The 23,150-nt window shown below is 44.5% G+C and overlaps 3 protein-coding genes and 1 long non-coding RNA gene across 12 annotated transcripts in view; 2 read left to right on the top strand and 2 right to left on the bottom strand.

Annotated features, from left to right (window-relative positions):
* Nucleotides 1–10,999, top strand: part of LOC120856212 (nuclear autoantigenic sperm protein) — a 28,597-nt gene extending 17,598 nt beyond the window's left edge. Inside the window, exons 4-15 of one of the 2 annotated variants that reach the window (XM_040231284.1) lie at nucleotides 544–624; nucleotides 1,668–1,777; nucleotides 2,472–3,452; nucleotides 6,624–6,703; nucleotides 6,964–7,049; nucleotides 7,161–7,234; nucleotides 7,714–7,902; nucleotides 8,030–8,196; nucleotides 8,590–8,646; nucleotides 8,746–8,823; nucleotides 9,536–9,664; nucleotides 10,109–10,999. In XM_040231284.1, coding sequence (XP_040087218.1) covers nucleotides 544–624; nucleotides 1,668–1,777; nucleotides 2,472–3,452; nucleotides 6,624–6,703; nucleotides 6,964–7,049; nucleotides 7,161–7,234; nucleotides 7,714–7,902; nucleotides 8,030–8,196; nucleotides 8,590–8,646; nucleotides 8,746–8,823; nucleotides 9,536–9,664; nucleotides 10,109–10,189 — 2,113 coding nt within the window. In that variant the 3' untranslated portion in view covers nucleotides 10,190–10,999. The remainder of the gene's footprint in view (nucleotides 1–543; nucleotides 625–1,667; nucleotides 1,778–2,471; nucleotides 3,453–6,623; nucleotides 6,704–6,963; nucleotides 7,050–7,160; nucleotides 7,235–7,713; nucleotides 7,903–8,029; nucleotides 8,197–8,589; nucleotides 8,647–8,745; nucleotides 8,824–9,535; nucleotides 9,665–10,108) is intronic. The other variant, XM_040231286.1, reaches the window with a different exon arrangement.
* Nucleotides 11,000–11,755: 756 nt separating this feature from the next.
* Nucleotides 11,756–15,753, bottom strand: CCDC17 (coiled-coil domain containing 17). Of its 6 annotated transcripts, XM_040231297.1 has the most exons (13): nucleotides 15,468–15,753; nucleotides 15,316–15,390; nucleotides 14,982–15,204; nucleotides 14,728–14,890; nucleotides 14,471–14,554; nucleotides 14,264–14,382; nucleotides 13,909–14,025; nucleotides 13,550–13,686; nucleotides 13,339–13,436; nucleotides 12,981–13,184; nucleotides 12,601–12,811; nucleotides 12,419–12,529; nucleotides 11,756–12,122 (listed from the first exon to the last, which is right to left on the bottom strand). In XM_040231297.1, the coding sequence occupies exons 1-13, from the start codon at nucleotides 15,639–15,641 to the stop codon at nucleotides 12,039–12,041; spliced, it is 1,800 nt and encodes a 599-aa protein (XP_040087231.1). In that variant the 5' UTR covers nucleotides 15,642–15,753; the 3' UTR covers nucleotides 11,756–12,038. The 6 variants fall into 6 exon arrangements, with proteins under 6 accessions (XP_040087231.1, XP_040087226.1, XP_040087229.1 ...); XM_040231292.1 differs by having other exon boundaries at nucleotides 12,601–13,090; XM_040231295.1 differs by having other exon boundaries at nucleotides 12,601–13,090; nucleotides 14,982–15,177.
* Nucleotides 13,972–23,150, top strand: part of LOC120856257 — a 32,233-nt gene continuing 23,054 nt past the window's right edge. The window contains exon 1 of the long non-coding RNA XR_005719412.1: nucleotides 13,972–14,898. This is a non-coding gene — a long non-coding RNA (uncharacterized LOC120856257). The remainder of the gene's footprint in view (nucleotides 14,899–23,150) is intronic.
* The window catches only part of GPBP1L1 (GC-rich promoter binding protein 1 like 1), a 64,237-nt gene continuing 58,492 nt past the window's right edge, over nucleotides 17,406–23,150 (bottom strand). For all 3 annotated transcript variants that reach the window (XM_040231320.1, XM_040231319.1, XM_040231318.1), the window contains exons 11-12: nucleotides 19,503–19,605; nucleotides 17,406–18,461 (exon numbers count right to left, since the gene is read on the bottom strand). In XM_040231320.1, coding sequence (XP_040087254.1) covers nucleotides 18,309–18,461; nucleotides 19,503–19,605 — 256 coding nt within the window. In that variant the 3' untranslated portion in view covers nucleotides 17,406–18,308. The remainder of the gene's footprint in view (nucleotides 18,462–19,502; nucleotides 19,606–23,150) is intronic.

Below are 23,150 nucleotides of genomic sequence, written 5' to 3'. Positions count from 1 at the left end.
AACATTTCCATTCTATAAATGCGAAAACTAAGGCATTGTGAGATGAAGTTAACTACTAAAGTTTAAAGTTAGAGGCAGGATTTGAATCTAGGCAGTCAGGCTCTGAAGAACATTAACTCTTTATCAGGATGCCTTTACATGGACTTGATTCATGCTTTAATCCCAGCCAAATGCCATCTAACTCCTAACAATATTCAGGCTTATATTGACCCCTATCTTTTATCAGGAGAAATACCTACTAATAGCTTGGATCTTAGATTATATATTTTAATTGTAGCAAATAGATGTCTTTTTAGAATATATATTTAATTATATAATGTATATTATATATCTAAATACATAATTATATATACTATATAGATGAAGAACTGGCAACATTAACTTATTCATTGTTCTTAAAATCCCTTGAACCTTGAGTTCAAGAGGAAGGGAGAGTATTGGTTTCCTGGAAGGATGTGTTACAGAAGAAACAATATTTTATGGCTAAAGAACTAGAAAAAATAGAAATTTAATTCAGATCCTAGCTGTTTATTCTCTTTTTAGAGGTAAGAAGTATGGAGAGACAGCTAATGAATGTGGAGAAGCCTTCTTTTTTTATGGGAAATCGCTTTTGGAGTTGGCAAGGTATGTCTTTCAAGCTCAGTTTAAAGTAAGATGTTGTATCATAATGATTTATTTAAAAACTTTTAAGTTTCTTTGTTAAGATTATTTACTATCCTTGAGATTTCACAGGAACTGAGTGAGACTGGTTTTACTCGGGATTTAGAAGGGAGGATGAAAAATTGACGGGTTGTTTTGGCTTCTCTTTTTCTTTTTTTGGTTGTGCTGCACAGTTTGTGGGATCTTAGTTCCCTGACCAGAGATTGAACCTTCGCCCTCAGCAGTGGAAAGTGTGGAGTTTTAACCAATGAACCTTGATGGGAGAATTCCCTTGATGGGAGTTTTGAAAGGCACTTAAAAGAGTAAAGTTATACTTAAGTTTTGACTTTTGCAGTTATTAGAAGCAGAGATCTTTCCATTAGTGAATAGTCAATAACTTACCAAGTCTAGTTTAGAGAGGGAACCTTTAAAAACACTCAGCTAGCCCAGAACAATCATCCATAACAAGGACGGACGGAAGGACAATTTGGAAAGGACACTTGGCACGTGAAAATGTCTTAAGATAAAAAACAGAAGAATCATCTCTGGATAAGGAGTTGGAAAGTTGTGATATTCCACCAGAATTTATTAACCAGAATAAAATATATTGAGGGTACACAGAGTAGCAAATAATCTGTAATCTGTTTAATCTCTCACTTTTGCTAAGCTTTCTAATTTTGTAAAGCAGTCTAAGGATTTGTCATGAAAATCTTGCCAGAATGTTTTTGGCCATCTAGAGACATACAGGTGGATGAGAAGTTTGGGAAACATGGCCCTTTTGGTAAGGGTTATCAGTGCTTTTTCAGATGGCTGGATAAAGGGTATGTTCATTGTCTTCAGTGCTCTTAAAGCCATAGTTTATATTCGTTTTGATCATTGCTTTTCTTTCATGAGTGCTTATAGTTCATATTCCCTGTACTTACTTTCTCTTCTGTTGCTTCTATAATACAGGACTAAGTTTCTTTCTTAAAAAGACTGCTGGGTTCTAGCCATCATACCTTTAGTGCTTTCTCCTTTTGTTCTGCTAGAATGGAGAATGGTGTGTTGGGAAATGCCCTGGAAGGTGTGCATGTGGAAGAGGAGGAAGGAGAAAAAACAGAAGAAGAATCTCTGGTAGAAAATAATGATAACATAGATGGTATGTGGAGTTGCATGTGACATTCAAGAGATGCGACGTATATTTCTTGTGTAAAAGCGATGGAAATAGGGCTCTCCTTATTTTGAATAGTCTCTCTTGAGGCTACACCTGCATCTAGTGGAGACTGCGGGGGAGGTCTCAGTGAAACTGATGATAGACTTTTTTAAGGGGATAACTTAATTTCCTAAATAAATCTGGTTATTTAAATTGATATTCTAAGTATTAAAATAACCTAAAATATTTTTCTGATGTAAATCTTTAAAAGTCTTTGCAGCTCAGTTATTTTAATGGCTAGGCTTTGGGGGCCCTTTTATATTTTTTGGTCTAAGAAAATTAAATGTTAATTTCTAATCTGGGTTTTGCTGCTAGAGTTTTACATATCAGATCTATTATATATATATAGTGTTGAGAGGAGAATGTAAAGCTTGGCATCTCTTACCTAACTGATAATTAGAATGCTCAAGTAAAATAATACTTAATTTAAGGAGCTTGGGTTTTCTTTTGCAGTAAGTTGCTCTGCTAGTTGGGATTTTTCCTTTGCTTTTCTCAAAGGGGCAGGTAATTTGTAGGCCATCTGCTAAAACATAAGCCAGGCTGTTTGAGGGTTTAAAGGGAATGTATTTTTAGTTTCCATTTATGCCTTTACCATTAAACTCGAAGACATGTTTATGCTTCATGTTCTTTAACCATGTAGAGGAAGCAAGGGAAGAGTTGAGAGAACAGGTTTATGACGCCATGGGAGAAAAAGAAGCCCAAAAAACAGAAGACAAGTCTCTGGTAAAGCCTGAAATGGATAAAGAACAGGAAACTGAAATGGAGAAGGGTGGAAGAGAAGATATGGATATCGGTGAGCCTGCAGAGGAACTACAGGAGAAAGTTAAATCAGCTCCAGATCAGTTAACTGAAACCACTGAAGAGGGAAAAGGAGCAGCGGCACCAGAAGGATTGAGTGAAGCTGAAGTCATTTCTAAGAAGCCAGATCAGGAAATACCGGGTGCTGAGGAAGGAAAATCAGTTTCTGAAACTGACGTCCAAGAAGAGTGCAGAGAAAAAGGGGGTCAGGGAGAAGTAATTGTGAGCATAGAGGAGAAACCAAAAGAAGTTTTGAAAGAACAACCTGTTGTGACTCTAGAAAAGCAGGGCACTCCAGTGGAGATAGAAGCAGTCAAGCCAGTGGATATGGGTGGGGATGAGCCAAAGGAGCAGGTAGCTGCCTCTGAAAGTGAACCAGGAAAGGCCATTCTTGAGCAGTTGGTAGGGCAAGAATTGCCTTCTGCCGAAGAGTCACCGGAGGTGACAACACAGGCTGCAGATGCCTCAGCTGCAGAAGCCGGATCAGAAGTCTCTGAGAACCCGGGAGGGCAGGACACAGTTCTGCCTCAGGATGGTGCAGTCAGTAGACTGTCAGCTGCAGGGGATCACGCCTCCACTCAAGCGCAGACTAATGCAGAAGGACTGGTAGGACCAAAAGAAGGCTTCGGACTAGAGGAGGTCAGGGCAGAGCTGCTTCCTAGCCAGGAGACTAAGCTGGCTGTAGAAGAGTCTGAGGCAGCCGGAGATGGGGTGGAGACTGAGGTGGCCCAGGGGCCTACTGAGCAATCCCCTGAAGACAAAGTTAAGATAGCTGCTAATGAAGAAGCACAAGACAAAGAAGAACAGATGAAAGAGGGTGAAGGTAACCGGGACATACAAGAGCTACAGTGGGTGGAGTACATTCTGGATTTGACTCACTAATCATGGGTAAAAGTCAGCCTTCCATTCAGAATTTTCCGTCTGCCTTTGGATTAGGAAAGGGCTAAATGAAAATGGGAGTGGTTTTAAGAAGGTGGTGATAAGTTGAGCAAGTTAAAAGCAAGTCTTCTTTAGCTGGCTTATAGACTAACGCTTTTACTAATTGCAAAATAGGTCTTTCTGAGATTTGGCTAGCTATCAGTAACTTGTTGCACTCTACTAGCCAACAAAGGTGGGTGGTGGGGTGGAGTAGGTAGGGAAATAGTGTGCTAGGCTGGCAGAGAATGCTGAATGGATGTTCACTTGCATGCCTCTGGATTTTAAAATTTACTGTTCACATGGTTCTTTTTTTTCTGCTTTAGGAAGCAGGATTAAAGCAGTAGAATCCACTGAATTGATGCACTTAAGCAGGCATGCCATTTAAGTGAAGGCAGTTTACCCTTGAATGTTTTATCACCAGAGTGAAAGAATTCTGGTAATCTTTACTTTCAGTCTTTAGGAAGTGTTTAGAGGCTTATTCACATTAGTTAAATTAGCCCCCTCCAAAAGATAATTGAAAACTCTTGCAGCTTTCCCTCCTCATTTCATGCTTGCTTTGGCTGCTAAACTGACTTTTTTGTTACTTAGAATGTTATGAAATGTGAATGCTTTGTATCGTATCATTGGTCTAATTATGATTCCGTTTCATCAAGATGTATAAGCCTCTAATTAGCAACTACATAATTGGCACGTCTGACTTGAGTTGTATTATCATTTGAGGATTCTGCTGTGTCTGTAAGATTTATCTAACGTTGGTATTAATAACCACAGGTATAGTCCAATTAATCGTTACTACTTTATACACACACACATATTACTTAATTATGACTACTTTGAGTTTTCTTATGTTTGAGATGTTCAAAGACCCATTATCAATATCTGTAGCTAATTCTGGTTAACTTCCTTCTACCTGTGTGCAAGTCCTTGTACTCCAGCCAGCACAAGCATGGTAACCAGAAATGAATTGGCTAAATGGTAGCACCATTGGGCTGCTCATTGGGCTTGAGGAGAGTGTATGGAAAAAGCACAGAACTCAATTCCTCAGTTTTAAAAAAACCTCTCATGTCTTAATCTTTAGAGTTTCTCACATACATTACTTTACTTTTGATTCCAAAATATAGTCCTATGTAGTAGGTAGTATTACTCTAGTTATAGTGATGAGGAAATGGAGGGTTAGGGGTTACGTGACTTGTTTGGGGTCAAACAGTAAATCATAGGACCAGAATATGACCCTAGATCTGATGTGAATGTGTTCTTCCCAGAATACCTCACACTGAGGAAGGCAACTTTAATCCCTTCCTTTAACCCACTTCTTGTCAGAAATGTATGTGGTAGCACTAGCCTGCAGAAATCTTGGAAGAGGTTTTCTCTTAAAACCCCTTGAAGAGGTATTTAAGAGTCATTCTGCTTTGCACAGCTCTCTTGCCACATTGTTTTGAAGACGCTCTAAGATGAGAGAAATGGTATCTATAAAACATTGTTTCCCTTTCTCTGAAGGATGACATACTACAAAAAAGATACCATTTTCAAAGAAACTTAGAAAATAAACAGATCTCTTAACTGAGGCCTTCAGTGCATTTCTATTAATACCTGGGTACAGATTACCAGGTTAAAAAATAGTGGCTTTCTCATTAACCTAGCTCTTCTCCACCATGAAGGTAATGCAGATTCCTCAAGAGAAACAAGTATTTTTCTCAGACCATTATAAGAATTTTAATTTAAAAATTTGATGTAAAACTCCAAATATCTAGACATTTTATGCCAAAATAGATGCCACTTTCTAGCATGCTGGTATAAGTTGAACAGATACCAGATAAATAAGAATATAGAACAGCAACATTTTGTCAAATTTTCCTGCAAGTTGGGAAGATAAGGTGTTTGGTTTTTTTAATACTGTGAGAAATACACGCCTTCTGCTTTACCTGTTATGTGTTCTGGTGGAGGATGGGCGTCATCATCAAAATCAGCCTCTAGCCTATCATTAGGGAGCTAAGTTTACAAACCACTTTGAAATTTGGGCATGGCAAGGTACTGGTATGTGGTGGTGACCAAATTACATGGTCAACAGGAGAAAAAGGAGGTACCTGATAAAACAGTGTTTGCTATAGAGGTTAATTACAATTAACTTGTAACTTTAACTGGTTCTTAGGACTTTAGTTTGTCCTAATTTATACGACTTTTCTGTGCCTATTTCCATCCTAAAGAAATATTGGTAGACAGATAAAAGTTCTTTAACCTGACTTCATGGCTCTAATGTCTAATTTTCAGTTAGACAGTATTTGAGCTCTTCTGATGGTGTTAAGTACTTAATGAAAGATGGCAGAATTAGGCACATTATACCCATTTCATGAATTGTTTGAAACCAAGTGTGTAGAGCTATTTATCAGCAGCCTGTCCTCGCAGGCAGTTAACTTGTATTTGTCAGTATGATGAAATGTGGTGGTGGTATGGTTGTAGATTTTAACATGGTACTGAAAAGTCAAATAACATGGTACTGCTCACTGAAATTCTGTGCATGCTGGAGCTGGCTGGAGTGCGGCATGCTCATTGGTGAGGACTGGTGAGGGCTGTGCTTCTCTCCACGGCTGTGTTGTGGGAAAGCATCCTCTTGAGCATCCTTGCTTCAAATGGACTGGAGTAATTTAACTGGTATTTTCTTGGCCTTATTAGTATTAACTGACAGTTGGCTTAAAGAACCTAGGAATACTGGCTGAGGCCTCCAATTGACTCTGGTTGAGTAGATGGGAGTTTCTAGCCAGTGAATTAAAGTCAGTAGTTAATTTCTTTTGATCTGAACTGTGCAGGTTGACTTTTAGAAGAGAAACACAGCCTGTTGGTCATTGAAGGTCCGAATTATTTAAGATTATGCTAAGTCTGGATTAGACTCGAGTTAGACTGTTAACCGCTGACTTTATTATTTATATCCAGTTCAAATGTTACCCGATTTGGCTTGAATCTGGCCTGTCCTACCCCAGAATATAGGTCATTTGACATGTTTACTGGAATCTCTGACTTGTCCTGTCATTTTTGTCTGTTACGTTTAGTATTCTCAATACTGAAGAATTTTTGCTTGCAGAAACCGAGGGCTCAGAAGAGGAGGATAAAGAAAATGACAAGGCTGAAGAAACACTAAATGATTCAGCTCTTGAAAACAAGGTGAATTATTATTTGCTGAGTATTATCTCCTTTCTTACTTTAGGACTATCGTTTACTAGTGTCGGCATGATTATTATAGATAGTCATTTCTTGGTCAGGGTTTGGGGACCCTTTGTTCGTGCTGAGAATAGACAGATCCATTTGATCCTAGGGGTTCTGTTAATTAGGACAGGACCCATTGCTAACTGTCACTTTGATTTGTAATCAAAGATGCCTGTCTTGTACTTCTGCCTAACACCAATGATTTGGATATACTTTAGTCCCTTCAAGAAAATGAAGAGGAGGAGATTGGGAACCTAGAGCTTGCCTGGGATATGCTGGATTTAGCAAAGATCATTTTTAAAAGGTAAAACTCTTGGTGCTTTTAGGCTTAGGTTGGGAGTTTGGGGGTTGAACACAAAACAGTTAGGCTTGGTCAGATGTTGTTAAGGTTTCTAAGTATCTTTCCTTCTTTTAGGCAAGACACGAAGGAGGCTCAGCTTTATGCTGCACAGGCACATCTTAAACTTGGAGAAGTTAGTGTTGAATCTGGTAATACATTTTCTATTTTACTCTCTAACACAGTTCCCCCCGCCATGCCTTAACCTTCTAATTCCTTAAAATCCAGCTCAATTGATCATAAATTATGGGCAGTTAGTTTTGAATGGACAGTAGGTGTTTTGGGTTCGTTATGGTTCCTAGAACAATGAACAGTCTTTTAAATGATACTCTAAATAAAGACTCTTGGTAGGTTTTTTTTCTTTTGGCTGCACTGTGCAGCATGCGGGATCTTAGTTCCCTGATTAGGGGTGGACCCATGGCCCCCTTGCATTGGGAGTGCAGAGTCCTAATCACTGGCTTGCCAGGGAACTCCCTCCCAGTAGCTTTTTTAAGTTGTCCAAGGGTCCTGGAGATACTACAAAGAAAAGTGAAATATATATAACATGGGAAAACATTTCTGCAGGATTTCTGGAATTGTAAAAGTTCTGTATATTAAATGTACATTTGCTTGCTATTTTTCTCTTTGATAGAGAATTACCTCCAAGCTGTGGAGGAGTTCCAGGCTTGCCTAAACCTGCAGGAACAGTATCTGGAAGCCCACGATCGGCTCCTTGCAGAGACTCACTACCAGCTGGGCTTGGCCTACGGGTACAACTCTCAGTATGATGAAGCAGTGGCTCAGTTCAGCAGATCTATTGAAGTCATTGAGAAGAGAATGGGTGAGTATGCGTCAGCTGTTTCCACAGTAATTATGATGGATCCAGTATTGACAGGTTTTTTTCTTTTTTTAAAGGTTCCTTTTGTGTTATCTATTACTTACTGATCACTTCAGTCTTTTCTTTCTAGCTGTACTAAATGAGCAGATGAAGGAGGCTGAAGGATCACCTTCTGAATATGAGAAAGAAATTGAGGAGCTGAAGGAGCTGCTCCCTGAAATTAGAGAGAAGATAGAAGATGCAAAGGAGTCCCAGCATAGTGGGAATGTAGCTGAACTGGCTCTGAAAGCAACTCTGGTTCGTTTGGTTTCCTTGTAGAGTTTTGATAGTCACACATTTGATATTTTTGAAGGCCTTTTTATCATGGTACCTAGTGTTCCATATGGTAGGAATCTTCCTCACGACTTGGTTTCCAGGGATTTGGATGTCAGAAGGAATGTGAGAAGTCATATATGATTTCCTCTCAAATAGTAAATACAGTGCTTAAGACAGTATGCTCTGGAGCCAGACTGGGTTTGAATTCTTTCTCAGCTATTTACTATGTGACCATGGGTCTGAGTAGAGAGGGTGGGTGATGTTGCTACCATATGGAGACCACTAGTATTTGAAGACTTACTAATCAGTTGCTTGTAGGTAGGTGAGCTGGTGGGTTCTATCCTGGGACCCACTTGGGTTTGTCATTTCTCACAGGTGGAGAGCTCTACTTCAGGTTTCACTCCTAGTGGAGGAAGCTCTTCAGTTTCCATGGTGGGTATTCAGGTGATTTTTGTCAATTAATATTAGGCCTCAGTGTATATTTCATATATTATAGCAGTACATTGGTAACAAAGGTTTCTTTTTTGCCAGATTGCCAGTAGAAAGCCAACAGATGGTGCTTCCTCATCAAATTGTGTTACTGATATTTCTCACCTTGTCAGAAAGAAGGTAAATCTATATGTGGTTATTTCTCTTCTATATTCTTCCTACTCTGCATTTCCCTCCCTCCAAATGATACATGAGAATTACCTTTCACATAAACATCCCTAATACTTGGTGCAATAAGATGTCTGTTTTGGGACTTCCCTGGTGGTTCAGTGGCTAAGACTCCAAGCTTACATTGTTGCGGGCCTGAGTTTGATCCTGGTCAGGGAACTGGATCCCGTATGCCACAAGTAGGACCTAGTGTAGCCAAAAGAAATACATATGTCTTCTAGCAACACTCCTGGTCTATTTTAGCCCAAGGGCTGTTAAGAAAGCTGATGAGGATGTCTAGTCAGATCATCCCATCTTGGGGAGCTGGCAGGTTTACAGTAGTCATTCAGCAGCAGACCTCCTTAAACTTGTGAAAGAGCCTTCACTCTTACTTTGCTTCCTGACTCAACTGTAGAAATTTGGATTTGTGGGTTGGTCACTGTTGTCTATGCCTCATCCCTATCCTTTCTCTTCATCCTTGGAGAGGCTGAACTGGTATCTTTAGGCATACCAGTCTATTCTGGAGAGGACAGGCTGTGGCTCAGAAGACCCTTAGAACTGTGAATCCTGGTGTTTGTGATCTTTGCACCATAGGGAAGAAGCATGTGTCACAAAATTGTTTTATAATTGTCCTTTTAAAGACAGTAAGCACATTTGTGAAGCTTTCACAATTATATGTTTATAGAGGAAACCGGAGGAAGAGAGCCCCCGGAAAGATGATGCAAAGAAAGCCAAACAAGAGCCGGAGGTGAATGGAGGCAGTGGGGACACTATTTCCAGTGGAACCGAAGTTTCTGAAAACATGGAGGAGGAGGTGGGCAGTTAAGCAGGGTTTGGACTCTTGCCTCATTTCCCTTGTTCTCAGGGCCTGGGGAAACCAATGCATGTTCCCCAACTTGATCCTCTGGATTATTTGGTTACTTTCATAAAAACAATGAGGTTGTATAGGAAACAGTTTGGTTATGAAATGTAAGATGTCTCATTGTCAAATACATACCACAGGTCCCCTTCTAATGAATGTGTGAGAAGACACTTGATTGCCAAGACCATTCAGTCACTTTTGCTTGCTCCTCTTTTTGTCAGCCTTATTACAGAGAAGTTAGGAAATGGCTGTATACTTGTGATCGCTTTTAGTGTAGAGAGCAAAGCAGAATTTAAGGGACTGTGTTGTTCCTCTGACTGAGGCCAACTCAGTTGTGTAAGAAAGAATGGCTTAAAGTAGGGTCACTTATGCCCAGGCTCCCTGTTTATCTTCCAGGCTGAGAATAAAGCTGAAAGCCGGGCAGCAGTGGAGGGGACAGTGGAGGCCGGAGCTACAGTTGAAAGCACTGCATGTTAAGAGAGGGAGCAGAGCCTTCCTCCCAATGGAAAGTGTTTTTGTATATAATGTATTTTTTCACTTTTCGAGGATTCTTTTTGTATAACTTCAATAAAGATTGTAAGCAAAGGTTGAGGCTTTGATGGTTTTTTTCCCCTTAAAATATTGGCTTAATCTGTGCCCCTTAGAGCACTCCGGGTTTTATACAGTGGCCAAAGGTTTTTGTGTTTTCCTCCTCTTCTGTATTGATCTCTGTTGGAAGTTCTAATCCAGATTCCTGTCTAGTGTGGAGGTGATGAAATCAAGCATAGCTGCAGGCCCTTATCTTCCAATGGTGCTATATCTTTTCCATTATAAATACTCCGAACCTGGGCTGTCTTGCAAATTGAGTGGTGCTCTCCCTGGACAGGGGCTATAAAACAAGACTTAGTGAAGATCTTGTTCTTTGGTGCTGATACTGTTTGATGGACTTTGTGAGCTAATAACAGCTATGCCAGGCCTTGGGTGGCAGACACGTTGGTATCCACCTGGTCTCCAATTAGGGCCATAATCCTGTCCTGGAAAAAACTGAAGAAAATTGGGGCAAGGGAGCGGGCAGGGGGAGTGATCCTTGAGGAAAACTGTTATGCTAACTGTATAAAATTGAGCTTGCAAGTGGCTGAGGGACAGACTGGACACTTCGGATGTGGTTGGAAGAATCTGTGGGGAGAACTGGGTGGTTGAGTTACATTGTTATATTTGAACCTTCCTGTACAGATTATATCAACAGTTGGAATTGTTACCTGTCCACAGTTTTGACTTCTTAAATAAAGATGTTAAAATGCTTCTGGACTTGTGTTTAGAGTGGGATCCTGGGCTGCCTGGAGCATTTCAGTGGGATGCCGGGTTGAAAGGTGGAAACTGGCTCAGCAATTCTGGCTGCCCAGTCCAAGGGTGCTGGTGCTTAGGCCACTGGTACTAACGCCATCTCACTGGGCCCTTGCTGATGTGTGCAGAGCTAGTGTCAGATCTGTGACTTGGCTGCCTCTGAGCTGACCTTTAATAAACTGCTTTATATCAGGCAGGATCTGAACTCCAAACAGTGCCTGCCCTCTACTACCTAATGGGATTTGAAAATTCCAACACTCAGAGGGCTACTTTGCTGCACTGGACAGATAGCAGGTTAGAACCTGGAGTTTGAACATCCAGTGTTGGAGGCAAAGGCAGCTAGCTCTTAATTATCATGCCTTTGATTTTGCTGACATGGGTCTGAAGCCAGGCCCAATATAATTTCAGCTGGATTTCACCTCTGATGAGCCCCCTGCCAACTTGGGGGGAACATGACCCGGTTGTTTGTAAGTAGATAGGCTACAAGGCTACAGGAGCTCGCTGTTTTATGGTGACCTTGAGAATCTGGAAGGCTTCCTGGAGGATGTGAAGAAGCTGGGATAAATAAGTGGGCAGTAAGACTGGCTTTAGCAAAAAAAAAGGGGGGGGGGAGCTCATAGAGTTCCTTTAGCCGAATGAAAGACTCTCCAAGTCACCTTTCAAGGAATTTATATGCTAGACAATATTATAAACCTGACATGTTTAATCCTCACATCAATCTTTTTTAACAAAAGGATAATAGGTAAAGAAAGGCCAAGTGCTTGTGGAAGTTAGAGCTGGGATTGGAGCTCATGTTATGTGCTCACATCTGTATTTGTTTCCAGACTCTTGTCAGAACATGGGGTTAGTAAAGTTGCAGATCCTAGAAGAGGCCTCAGTGTAGGCCCCCAGTCTTGTGCACATTAAAGCTACTCATATCCCCATTCTTTTGGACTCAGAGCCAGTGGGGGTGGGTCGAAGCTGTGGGGAGGGGACCCTCTTCTCTGTGCCTGAGTCTGCTGGTTCAGGCATCTTCAGGAGGAGGGGGGTCAACAAAGGCAGTTTTGGGGGCGAGGGGGCTGGCTTCTGGTGAAGATGAGTTGGGTACCTGTGGAACGAGGAGAGGGTAGATGTGCAGCAGTCTTTGTACGGAGGTTAACAGCACAGTGTCTGGTGTCACACCACTTCACAGTTAACTGCTCGCTGTGAACCAAGTTAACCTCATTGTGCTCTCATTTCCTATCTGTTGACACAGTAGTACGGACGTAATAGGATATGTGAGTCACATGAGTTCGTTCACAGAAAACACAGTAATGGCTTGGTAAGTGCATAGTGGTCAACAAAGGCTGGTTATTAACCACATCAACCACACCTGTGGTGTCCCCGCTCCAGTTGGGCGCTCACCAGAGGTGGGTGCTGGTACTCCTGGGTGTTTGCTGGATTGATCTCTGCCAGGGCCTGGACGTCTGCATCTCTGGCATTCACCAGTCGCATAAAGAGCTCAGCCTGATTAACCTGGGAAAGGTGAAATGGTCTTGTATCTGTAACGTGAAGGAGCAGACCCAGCCCCCATCTTCCACACTCACCTGGGGAATCCCGTTCAGCTGCCCAGGGCTAAGGCTGGGGTCCAGGGGGAGGGCCCGAAGTGGGAGACGCCAACGACCACTTAGCAATCTCTGATTCTGGTCAAATAGCACTAGTGAGGCCCAGGCCTTTGGCTGTGGTGCCTTAGCCCATGCTAGGCCCTGCCAGGCCTGGAGCTCACAGACCAAGGCTACTGATGGTGAGGGTAGTAGTCTAGAGCAAAACCAGAAACGTGTCAGGAGCCAGAAGTGGTTATGCTCCCTTCCTAGGACTTGGCCCTCAGAGTCAGAGTCCTTGTATACAGATGAGGAAATATAGCAGAGTGAGGGAAAAGCCTCAGCTGTGGCAAAAAGCACCAAGGAAATAATCCCCATGTACTGACCTGGGTACAGGCTGCTTGCTGGCAAGGATGGCACAGTTGCCAGTGGGCCCAGGAGCTGGAGGTGGGGGCAGGCAAAGGGCTGGGGGTAGCGCTGTGGTCCCTCCTGATTCCTGTCCATCTCGGGCCAAACCAGTCATTAGTTGCACCCAAACCCAAGAAGCCTCAAGGCCCCGCAGGAAGTCATAGAAAATGACAAAGCCAGCCCTAGGAAACACAGGTCTCAAAACACGCACACACTCCAAGTCCTTCACCCTCCCACCACCCAGGCAGTTCCCTGATCCTAGCTGGCCTGAGTGGGTCTCCTTAACTAGCAGCAGTGACTAAGTCAGAGGATGCTGAAGGAGGGAGCAGGCCTCACCCAGGGTTGTAGGGTGCAGGGCCCAGGACGTCAGCTGTGGGCAGGAGGTGGTGTGGATCCCTGGCCAGGTTCCTGGTCATGGCTCCAGGAAGCTGCGACTGCGCAGGAAGAGTTCATTCTTCCAGAAAGCCTCTCAGGCAGCCACTGTGCTCCCTGGGCTCCCCCAGCTGCACAGAGCAGAACTGCCCCCATCCCAACCCCCGGTCCTCACAGCCTTCTCAGCGCCACCCAAGAACAGGACTCTGGTGGAGGGCGGCAGCGGGGGAGCCACTGGAGGCGGGAGGCTTGGGGGATCTTCCCTCCTCAGGCGTGGGCTCGGATTGGCCCCAAGTCTCGGCTCCCCGCGCCCTAGGTACAGGGAAGAGAAGGGGCCCTTGAGCAGGACGCAGTAAGTGAGATACCTCATCCCCAAGAGCCAAACCCATGCAGACACCTGGAGATGCGCGTGGACACGGGACTGACGGGGCGCAGACACGGGTCGCATTCCCCGTGCATGGTCCCTCTAACCCCTTTCTCTGAGCCTGGCCTGCTGGGGAGGGCTGGGCAGGGTGGAACTGGGTACTCACTGACCCCAGGGCATCTGGCCTGCGCCCCTCTGCATCTGCAAAGCCAGGATTTCTGCCTCCAGGCGCCGGTTTTCAGCCTCCACTGCTAGAAGCTCCTTGAATGCAGCACCTGCTCGTCCTCCTGAGATTGAACAAATGTGACTCGTCACCTCTGATCTCTGGTGACCAGCTGCCCTGAGCAGCTCTCCAGCCCTGGTACTCTCTGAACACGACTGATTGTCAGCTAACATTCTAGCCACCTCAGAGACAAGTGTTCTACCTCGGAGTTTCACTTAAGTGGGTCTCAAGCCAAAGGCGTCCTGCCTCACCGCCCTTCCCTCTTTCCAGAGAGGTCTCCTGGCTGGCCCGCTCCTGTTCACCCCTGCGGGTCCGCGACCGCCGAAGCTCCAGAGCTGATGCCTCCGCTTGCAGCTGCCACATCCAGCCCAGAACGCCAGGGTCCTGGCCTCCGCCTCGAATGTAGGCCTCACGCAGGGCCCTAGGGAGTAGGGGACAAGAAGGCAGCAGGGTTTTACCAGAATCGATCAGCGGTTCGTCCCGAGCTCATCCCCGGGCCCGGACCTCACCCGATCTCCGCAGGCAGAGTCCCTGGGGTGGCCTGTAGCACCGGACCATAGAGTTCTGCTTCTCTCACGGTGTTCAGCCGGGTGCTCGGGTCGGGACCGGCGGCGCCGGGACCGCTTCAGAGATCAAGACAAGGGTCTCGGGTAGCCCCGCCCCCTCCCGACGGCTCCTGCTCGGCCTCCAGGCCGAGCCCCCCTCCCCGCTCAAGCCCCGCCCCGCGCAGGCGCAGCTCTCCCGGGTTCCCACGCGTCTTTCTTACACCGGGTTGGCCTGGAGCTGCTGAACGTGCGCCCCTAACTTCTCCAGAGCCCCCCGCGTTCGCCCTGTCTCTGCCCGGAGTTCTCGAAGCTCTCGCTCCAGACTGAATATGAGTGATCTCCCGTTCCCGGTCCGGGCCAAACCTCGGAGGCGCCGGCTCAGTTCTGAGGGGGTAAGAGATCAAGACAGACGGCCGTGGGGCGGCCTCAAGGCAGGGGGGAAAGGTGGGGGCCCTAGTCTCCCCCGTCCCCTCACCCTCGCCGCGTTGCTCTAGGGCCCAGCTCTGTGCTGCGGTCTCTGCCACGCGCCTTGCGTGAGTCCAGTGCAGTGCCAGCAGCCGCTCGCCCAGGCTGCCAGCAGCTTTGGAGTGGGCGCTCTGAGCGGTCTCCTCTGAACGCCTCCAGGGCCCCTGTGGCCCCCTGGGGATTTCGGTTACCCAGGGTCTCAGTTCCTGCAGATAGAGCCGCAGCCGCTGCACCTGGAGGTAACAGTTACCCGCAGCCTCTGTCGGGAGTTATCTGACCCACTTGTCATCTCTAAGTTTGGGGGGGGAATGCCGTTTTGTGCCCGTGGGGAAAGCCAGGTGTACCTCCTCTGTTAGCCTCTTCAGAGCTGATTTGCTGGCCTCCTGATCCTGGAGGCCTTGGTGTTCTTGTGGCTCAACCTGCGGACGGGGTGTGGGGTGAGGAATGCTGAGAGTTAGTCACTTCAGTGCCCACTCATGACTGTGGAGGCCCTCACCCCGCGTACCCGTGGTTCAGTGGCTCCTGGGGGCTGTGCTCCAACCGTCACCCCCTGGGTCTGACGGCCAATGCAGAAGCGCCGCGTGTGGGTGGCCAGCAGGGCCCAGGAGCGGAAACCCATGTCACAGGACCCACAGGGCAGGAGCCTTGGCTCCCTGGAGTGGGAGGCCATGGGAGGGGACCCCTTTCCTGACACCAGCCAAGACCTGGAGAAAACAGGACAGAGGGGCAGAGGGAAAGGGAGAGGAGGATGAAATAGCCAAAGGCAGAGAGGAAAAGACCACGTTTACCAGGTCAAGTTTGTATGGGGAGAAGCTTTAGCTCCCTGGGCAACCACCTCAGGTCTGGGCAAGTCTGGACAATGAGTGGGAAGGCTTAGTCACCTTAGGGAGGAGTCCCTGGCTTGAAAAACACTGTTAAAGCATTGTTCCACCTCACTGTATGAGTATAGCTAATCTCTTACCACTAGGCCTTGGTTTTTCTGCCTACATTAATAAAGGGGAGCAAACAGCTGCCTCCTGGAATAGCTGAGTCCATATCACATACTTTATCTTGGTCATTTAATAGCCTCTGGCAGAAAAGTGTCATCTTCTTCATTCTAGTTTTGCCCAAGTGGATGTATCCCAAGTTAAATGTCATTGTCCATCCAGGGAATACTTGAGAGAGAAGACATTGTGCCTGGAAACCATGACTTGCTGGTTGAGTAACAAGCATTTCCTTCCACCATGCCGCTCCGGAGGTAATATCTTTTGCATAACCAAGTCACACCAAGGCTCCCCAACTCCCAGTACCCACCCCCCCCACCAAGATAATCAGCACAGCCCAGAAAAGGTGGTTCTGGGAGAACACAATCCATCAGAAAAGGAAATCAAATACAGAAAAGTACCCCTTCACTCAAGACTGGGGCCCACACAGGCCCCATTCCTGCTGACCAGATCTCCCTGCCAGTTCCCCAAGTAGATGAATCCAACAGAAACAGGAGCTCTGACCTAGCTCCATGTTTCTAAACCAGCAGGTAGTGGTCACCTCACCCCCAGGTACTTAAGGCCAAGGTAGGCGCAGCAGCAGGTTACAAAGTTTTTCAAAGTATGTAATCAAAGTCCAGCTCAATTTCAAGTGAGAAAAGGGCTACATTTTAGAAATTTGTTCTGAGAGCACTAGTTAAGTGGCAAAGCCCAAGACCAAATATACAGGATATGTCTAACTCAACCTACTTCTCATTTCCAATTTATAGTTCACTTAATAGTATTTCATTGAGCCTAAGATGCACATTTTTCATATTTTAATACTGAAATCAAGACTCACAATTAATGTGTCATCTTTTCCTTCCTTTCTCTATTATTAATTTCTGTCTCTCATGACCGCCCACATGGCACATGTGAACCCTAGTTTCCTGATAAGGGATTGAACCCTTGCCTCCTACACTGGAACCGTGGCGTCTTATCCACTAGATCACTAGGGAAGTCCCAAGTTTTCTTATTAGTACTCTGCCTTCCTATCCTTTAGAACCTACTAAGTATCATGGTGGTTTCTCTTCCTCTAGTCTCTACCCCTTCGGAATCTACACTATAAGATAGTTATCCTTACAAGTGGTTGGGCCTGTTACCCCTTTGCTTGTCTCCCATTAGAGCATAATCTTGGGCTGCTATATCCACTAGGGACCACGTGATATACAGCTGGTCAAAGAATGCCACTATCAGTGATCTGTTAACTTCGAATTGTCCATCAGATCTTGGCCTAAGATTCCATTTTTAATGTAACTGTTTCTTCTCTTCCCTATTGAGTTGGGTGCTCCTTGCATTCCCAGGGCCTTGCACAATGCCTGGGAAACCCTATATTCTTATTTAGCAGGAATACTGAGGCAAAGAGTTCCTTAAAATAGGTACACTAGCAAATACATGGGCAGTGAAAAACAGCTTCAGAAAGGAAACTTGGGTTTCTGGTTTTATTACTGGTAGTTTATTGCACAGGTTTTTCTGCATCAAAATGTATCTGCTAAAAGGAGAAACAGGTGTGTCTGAATTCAGATTTTCCTCAAACCTCTAAATCCACTCATCTAATTTTAAAGAAAATATACTTCTTACACAAGACAATCCAAACTGATGCAAAATATTTATTCCAAGTTAGTTATTTTATGCAGTAGTTTTCCCCCTCAACAGACTTGTGATAACCACATCTTTTAAATCTGTAAATAATGTTATCAAAATAATCTTAATCTTTGAAATCTCACAAAAATTTATATTTTACAATCCACCCTGAATATCAAGGCTGCAAGAATAACACAACATTTCCTATATCCAAATATTTTACAGCTGTACCCAGAAAGAAAAAAAAAAAAAGGGAAAAAACCACATATGCTTGGTTAAGGGCTAACGTTACCCGAGCAGCCAGAAATAAAATAAAATATCCAAATTATTAGCATTAATTTAATACAATTATAACTTCAATAGTCACTTTGTCATTGACAATGATTGCTTGAGCACAGGGGTGAGTGCCCCAAGGGCTGGTAGTAGAAGCTGTTGCTGCAGACCAGTGTCTCCTCCTCTCTGCACTGCCAGCTCCCACCTGTGCATTGCCCCGTATATACTGTGTGTATGTGTGTTTTAAAAATCTTTCCCACCACACAAAGTTCTCTCTATTAAGCAGATAACAGGGAAGAACAACAACAAAAGCTAAACAAGCCAATCGCTCGCTTTCTCTTTGGGATATGATTATTTCCCTTGTGCATGAAGTATTCAACAATAAAATAAGAAAAGGAAAAGAACGATTTATTCTGTATAACCCCTAAACACACAAGCTGAGTTTACTGGGTCAGATTTAACTGTGAGCATTTATACGCCTACTTCCAGGCATCGTCATCAGATGTCTCACTGCTACTTGTCTCCGTGTCTGAGTCCTCAAACTCTGCCCTGCAAGTGCTTCTCCAAGGGGAGAATAGGCTGGAACTTCGACTCTGCAAGAAGCCATTCTTTCCAAAGCCATTTCTTCTCAGCTGTGGTTGGCATGGGAAAAAAAGAAAAAGACAATCATCAGTCACTAACTGGCCCACGGGACCTGGCAAAGGCCAGAAAGTGAAAGTGTTAGTTGCTCAGTCAACTCTGCAGTCCCATGGACTGTAGCCCACCTGGCTCCTCTGTCCATGGGATTCCCCAGGCAAGAATACTGGAGTGGGTTGCCATTCCCTTCTCCAGGGGATCTTTCTGATCCAGGAATCAAAACCAGGTCTTCTGTATTCCAGGCGGATTCTTTACTCCTGAGCCATCAGGGAAGTTGGGAAAGGCCAGGCTTCAGCTCAATTTTAGCCAGAATGTTCTAAGAGTGTTCTTTCTTCTAAGAAACTGAAGATTTCTTACAGCAGTGCTTTTTGAACTGCAATGTGCAAATGAATCACCTAAGGATTTCTTTAAAATGCAGACTGATTTGGTATGTCTGAAGTAGGTTTCAAGATTTCTTACTTCCACGAGTTCTCAGGTGATGCCAATGACAGAGGAACAGAGTTCTGAGTACTGAGGTCTTTATGTCAGCCTATACTTTTCTTTATAGGATTTAACATCACTGTTATTTATGCTTTAAATACATACCACCAGAACTTAAGTTCTATGAGGTTTGTAGGAACCTGGCAATGTTTTATTCAGAGAAAGAATCTAGGCATTTGTTGAAGAAATTCAGAGAGACTGTTTGGTTTCCTGGCTCTAGATGAGGCACCAGAGGGAATCTACAGGGCTGCAAGCAGAGCAGGGTTAGCCTGCTTCCCCAGGGCCCAAGGGCTCAGCCCATAACCTTGGAAAATAGCGTTGTGGTTCTGATGAGGAGTTAGAGCTTCCAGGATGAAATAACATTGCTTTCTGTAACCTGCTAACTACTGACCGGGTTCTGTGTCCACCACTGGAGGTCCTTATGGCCTGGGATGCTCCTCTGTATTTCTACAATGGCGACTTATCTATTGTTTTCTTTCTCAAGGTCCTTCTCACACCCTAAACTGGGACGTTTTCTCTTAGTCATTAACTGCTCTCCAGCAAAGTTTACCACATACCTGCTCTGTCTTCATGTGGAACTCTCTGAGCTCATCCTCTGTGAGGGGAAGACAATTCTCGTCATTTTCAGGATACTCCTGCCATCCCATTGCTTTCAGTAACCTAGTAGAAGCAGGTCAGGCAAAGAAAATACAGCTTTAAGTGGGAGGGAACCCCTTAACTTTCCATAGAAACTTTCCTGCCCAGGGAAAATGGTATCCACTTAAGAAATGTGGGTTTTTCTCTTTATACTCAGAAGGATAAGCTTTAATCATGACTACTTAGGTGCTTGGAATTAGATGGCGGATCTCCACAGTTGCTTTTTCCAATCTCAATAGATGCAGAAGAAGCCTTTGACAAAATTCAGCACCTATTCATGATTAAAACTCTTCAAAAAATTGGCATAGAAGGAACCTACTTCAACACAGTAAAGGCTATATATGATAAGCCTACAGCAAACATTCTCAATGGTGAAAAACTGAAAGCATCCCCTCTAAGAACAGGAACAAGACAAGGGTATACACTTTCACCACTATTATTCAACATAGTTTTGGAAGTCCTAGCTACAGCAATCAGAAAAGAAAAATAAAAGAAATCAGATTGGAAAAGAAGTAGTAAAGCTTTCACTGTTTGCAGATGACATGATACTGTACAAGATAATATCAGAAAATTACTAGAGCTAATCAGTGAATCTGGCAAAGTTGCAGGATACAAAATCAATACACAGTTGCTCTTTCCAGAGCATAAGAGTTACAGAGAACTCTTATGTAGAAGCAGCAGAATAAAGAAAGTCACACTGTCCCATAGGCAAAACCAGAGAAATCTCACTGTCTCCCATGAGCAAATCAGCACATAGCAACATGTACCTAAGTTCTTATTTTTCTTGACTGCACAACACAGCATGTGGGATCTTACTTCGCTCACCGGGAATGGAAGCCATGCCCCTGCAGTGGCAGCGTGGAGAATTAACCACTGGACCGCCAGGGAAGACGCTCGGAGTTCTCTTAATTTCATGGCATTGTGAACCCATAACTTTGTGATCTTGTTTCAGTTCAGTTCAGTCGCTCAGTCGTGTCCGACTCTTTGCGACCCCGTGAATTGTAGCACGCCAGCTCTCCCTGTCCATCACCAACTCCTGGAGATCACTCAGACTCATGTCCATCCAGCCATCTCATTATCTGTCGTCCCCTCCTCCTCCTGCCCCCAATCCCTTCCAGCATCAGAGGCTTTTTCAGTGAATCAACTCTTCGCATGAGGTGGCCAAAGTACTGCAGTTTCAGCTTCAGCATCATTCCCTCCAAAGAAATCCCAGGGCTGATCTCCTTCAGAATGGACTGGTTGGATCTCCTTGCAGTCCAAGGGATTCTCAAGAGTCTTCTCCAACACCACACTTCAAAAGCTTCAACTCTTCAGCGCTCAGCTTTCTTCACAGTCCAACTCTCACATCCATACATGACTACTGGAAATACCATAGCCTTGACTAGACGGACCTTTGTTGGCAAAGTAATGTCTCTGCTTTTGAATATGCTATCTAGGTTGGTCATAACTTTTCTCCCAAGGAGTAAGCGTCTTTTAATCATGGCTGCAGTCACCATCTGCAGTGATTTTGGAGCCCGTTTCCACTGTTTCCCCATCTATTTGCCATGAAGTGATGGGACCAGATGCCATGATCTTCGTTTTCTGAATGTTGAGCTTTAAGCCAACTTTTTCGCTCTCCTCTTTCACTTTCATCAAGAGGCTTTTGAGTTCCTCTTCACTTTCTGCCATAAGGGTGGTGTCATCTGCATATCTGAGGTTATTGATATTTCTCCCAGCAATCTTGATTCCAGCTTGTGCTTCTTCCAGCCCAGCATTTCTCATGATGTACTCTGTATAGAAGTTAAATAAGCAGGCTGACAATATACAGCCTTGACGTACTCCTTTTCCTATGTGGAACCAGTCTGCTGTTCCACGTCCAGTTCTAACTGTTGCTTCCTGACCTGCATATAAGTTTCTCAAGAGGCAGGTCAGGTGGTCTGGTATTCCCATCTCTTTCAGAATTTTCCACAGTTTCTTGTGATCCACAGTCAAAGGCTTTGGCATAGTCAATAAAGCAGCAATAGATGTTTTTCTGGAACTCTCTTGCTTTTTCCATGGTCCAGCGGATGCTGGCAATTTGATCTCTGGTTCCTCTGCCTTTTCTAAAACCAGCTTGAACATCTGGAAGTTCATGGTTCACGTATTGCTGAAGCCTGGCTTGGAGAATTTTGAGCATTACTTTACTAGCGTGTGAGATGAGTGCAATTGTGCGCTAGTCTGAGCATTCTTTGGCATTGCCTTTGGAATTGGAATGAAAACTGACCTTTTCCAGTCCTGTGGCCACTGCTGAGTTTTCCAAATTTGCTGGCATATTGAGTGCAGCACTTTCACAGCATCATCTTTCAGGATTTGAAACAGCTCAACTGGAATTCCATCACCTCCACTAACTTTGTTCATAGTGATGCTTTCTAAGGCCCACTTGACTTCACATTCCAGGATGTCTGGCTCTAGGTGAGTGATCACACCATCATGATTATCTGGGTCGTAAAGTTCTTTTTTGTACAGTTCTTCTGTATATTCTTGCCACCTCTTCTTAATATTTTCTGCTTCTGTTAGGTCCATACCATTTCTGTCCTTTATTGAGCCCATCTTTGCATGAAATGTTCCCTTGGTATCTCTCATTTTCTTGAAGAGATCTCTAGTCTTTCCCATTCTGTTGTTTTCCTCTATTTCTCTGCATTGATCACTGAGGAAGGCTTTATCTCTTCTTGCTATTCTTTGGAACTCTGCATTCAGATGCTTCTATCTTTCCTTTTCTCCTTTGCTTTTTGCTTCTTTTCACAGCTATTTGTAAGGCCTCCCCAGACAGCCATTTTGCTTTTTTGCATTTCTTTTCCATGGGGATGGTCTTGATCCCTGTCTCCTGTACAATGTCATGAACCTCATTCCATAGTTCATCAGGCACTCTATAAGATATAGTCCCTTAAGTCTATTTCTTACTTCCACTGTATAATCATAAGGGATTTGATTTAGGTCATACCTGAATGGTCTAGTGGTTTTCCCTACTTTCTTCAATTTAAGCCCAAGATGGGTGGGTCATGGTGGAGAGGTCTGACAGAATGTGGTCTACTGGAGAAGGGAATGGCAAACCACTTCAGTATTTGCCTTGAGAACTCCATGAACAGTATGAACAGTGATCTTGTTTACCCCTTTTTAAGTTCCTCTGGACAGGAGCTCCTTTTCAGTAAGGTACCTGGCAGGTCCCATCTGCCATCCAGTTGGCCAGACACCTTGGCTGGCTCTGTGTTCAAGGCCCTCATTTAAAAAAACAGGCCTCATACCCTGGGGCCTCATAAATCCTGAGAGAAGCCAAAGGGTCCACTATAACAGCTCTAGGAAACAGGTCTCACCCACTCCACCCCTTCCAACCTAAGCCATAAATTAAGTCTAAAACTGAACTACAAGAAAGCCTTGGAAACATGTGGAAAGCTGGTTGACTCTGTAAAGGAATATACCCCTTGAGCAACAGGCCAGCCTGTGGCACACGAGGACAGCTGCGCTGCTATGGGCACTTCTGTCTGTACTGAAGTGGAGATGTCTCAAGTATGTTCAGACTCCTTGTAGGTCATATATAGCCTTGTATGTGGTCC

Source organism: Oryx dammah, unplaced genomic scaffold, assembly GCF_014754425.2.
Source record: "Oryx dammah isolate SB20612 unplaced genomic scaffold, SCBI_Odam_1.1 HiC_scaffold_28, whole genome shotgun sequence".
Classification (NCBI taxonomy): Eukaryota; Metazoa; Chordata; class Mammalia; order Artiodactyla; family Bovidae; genus Oryx; species Oryx dammah.
Note: the sequence above shows the minus strand (reverse complement) of the source record. Positions and strands in the feature narration are given on the sequence as shown.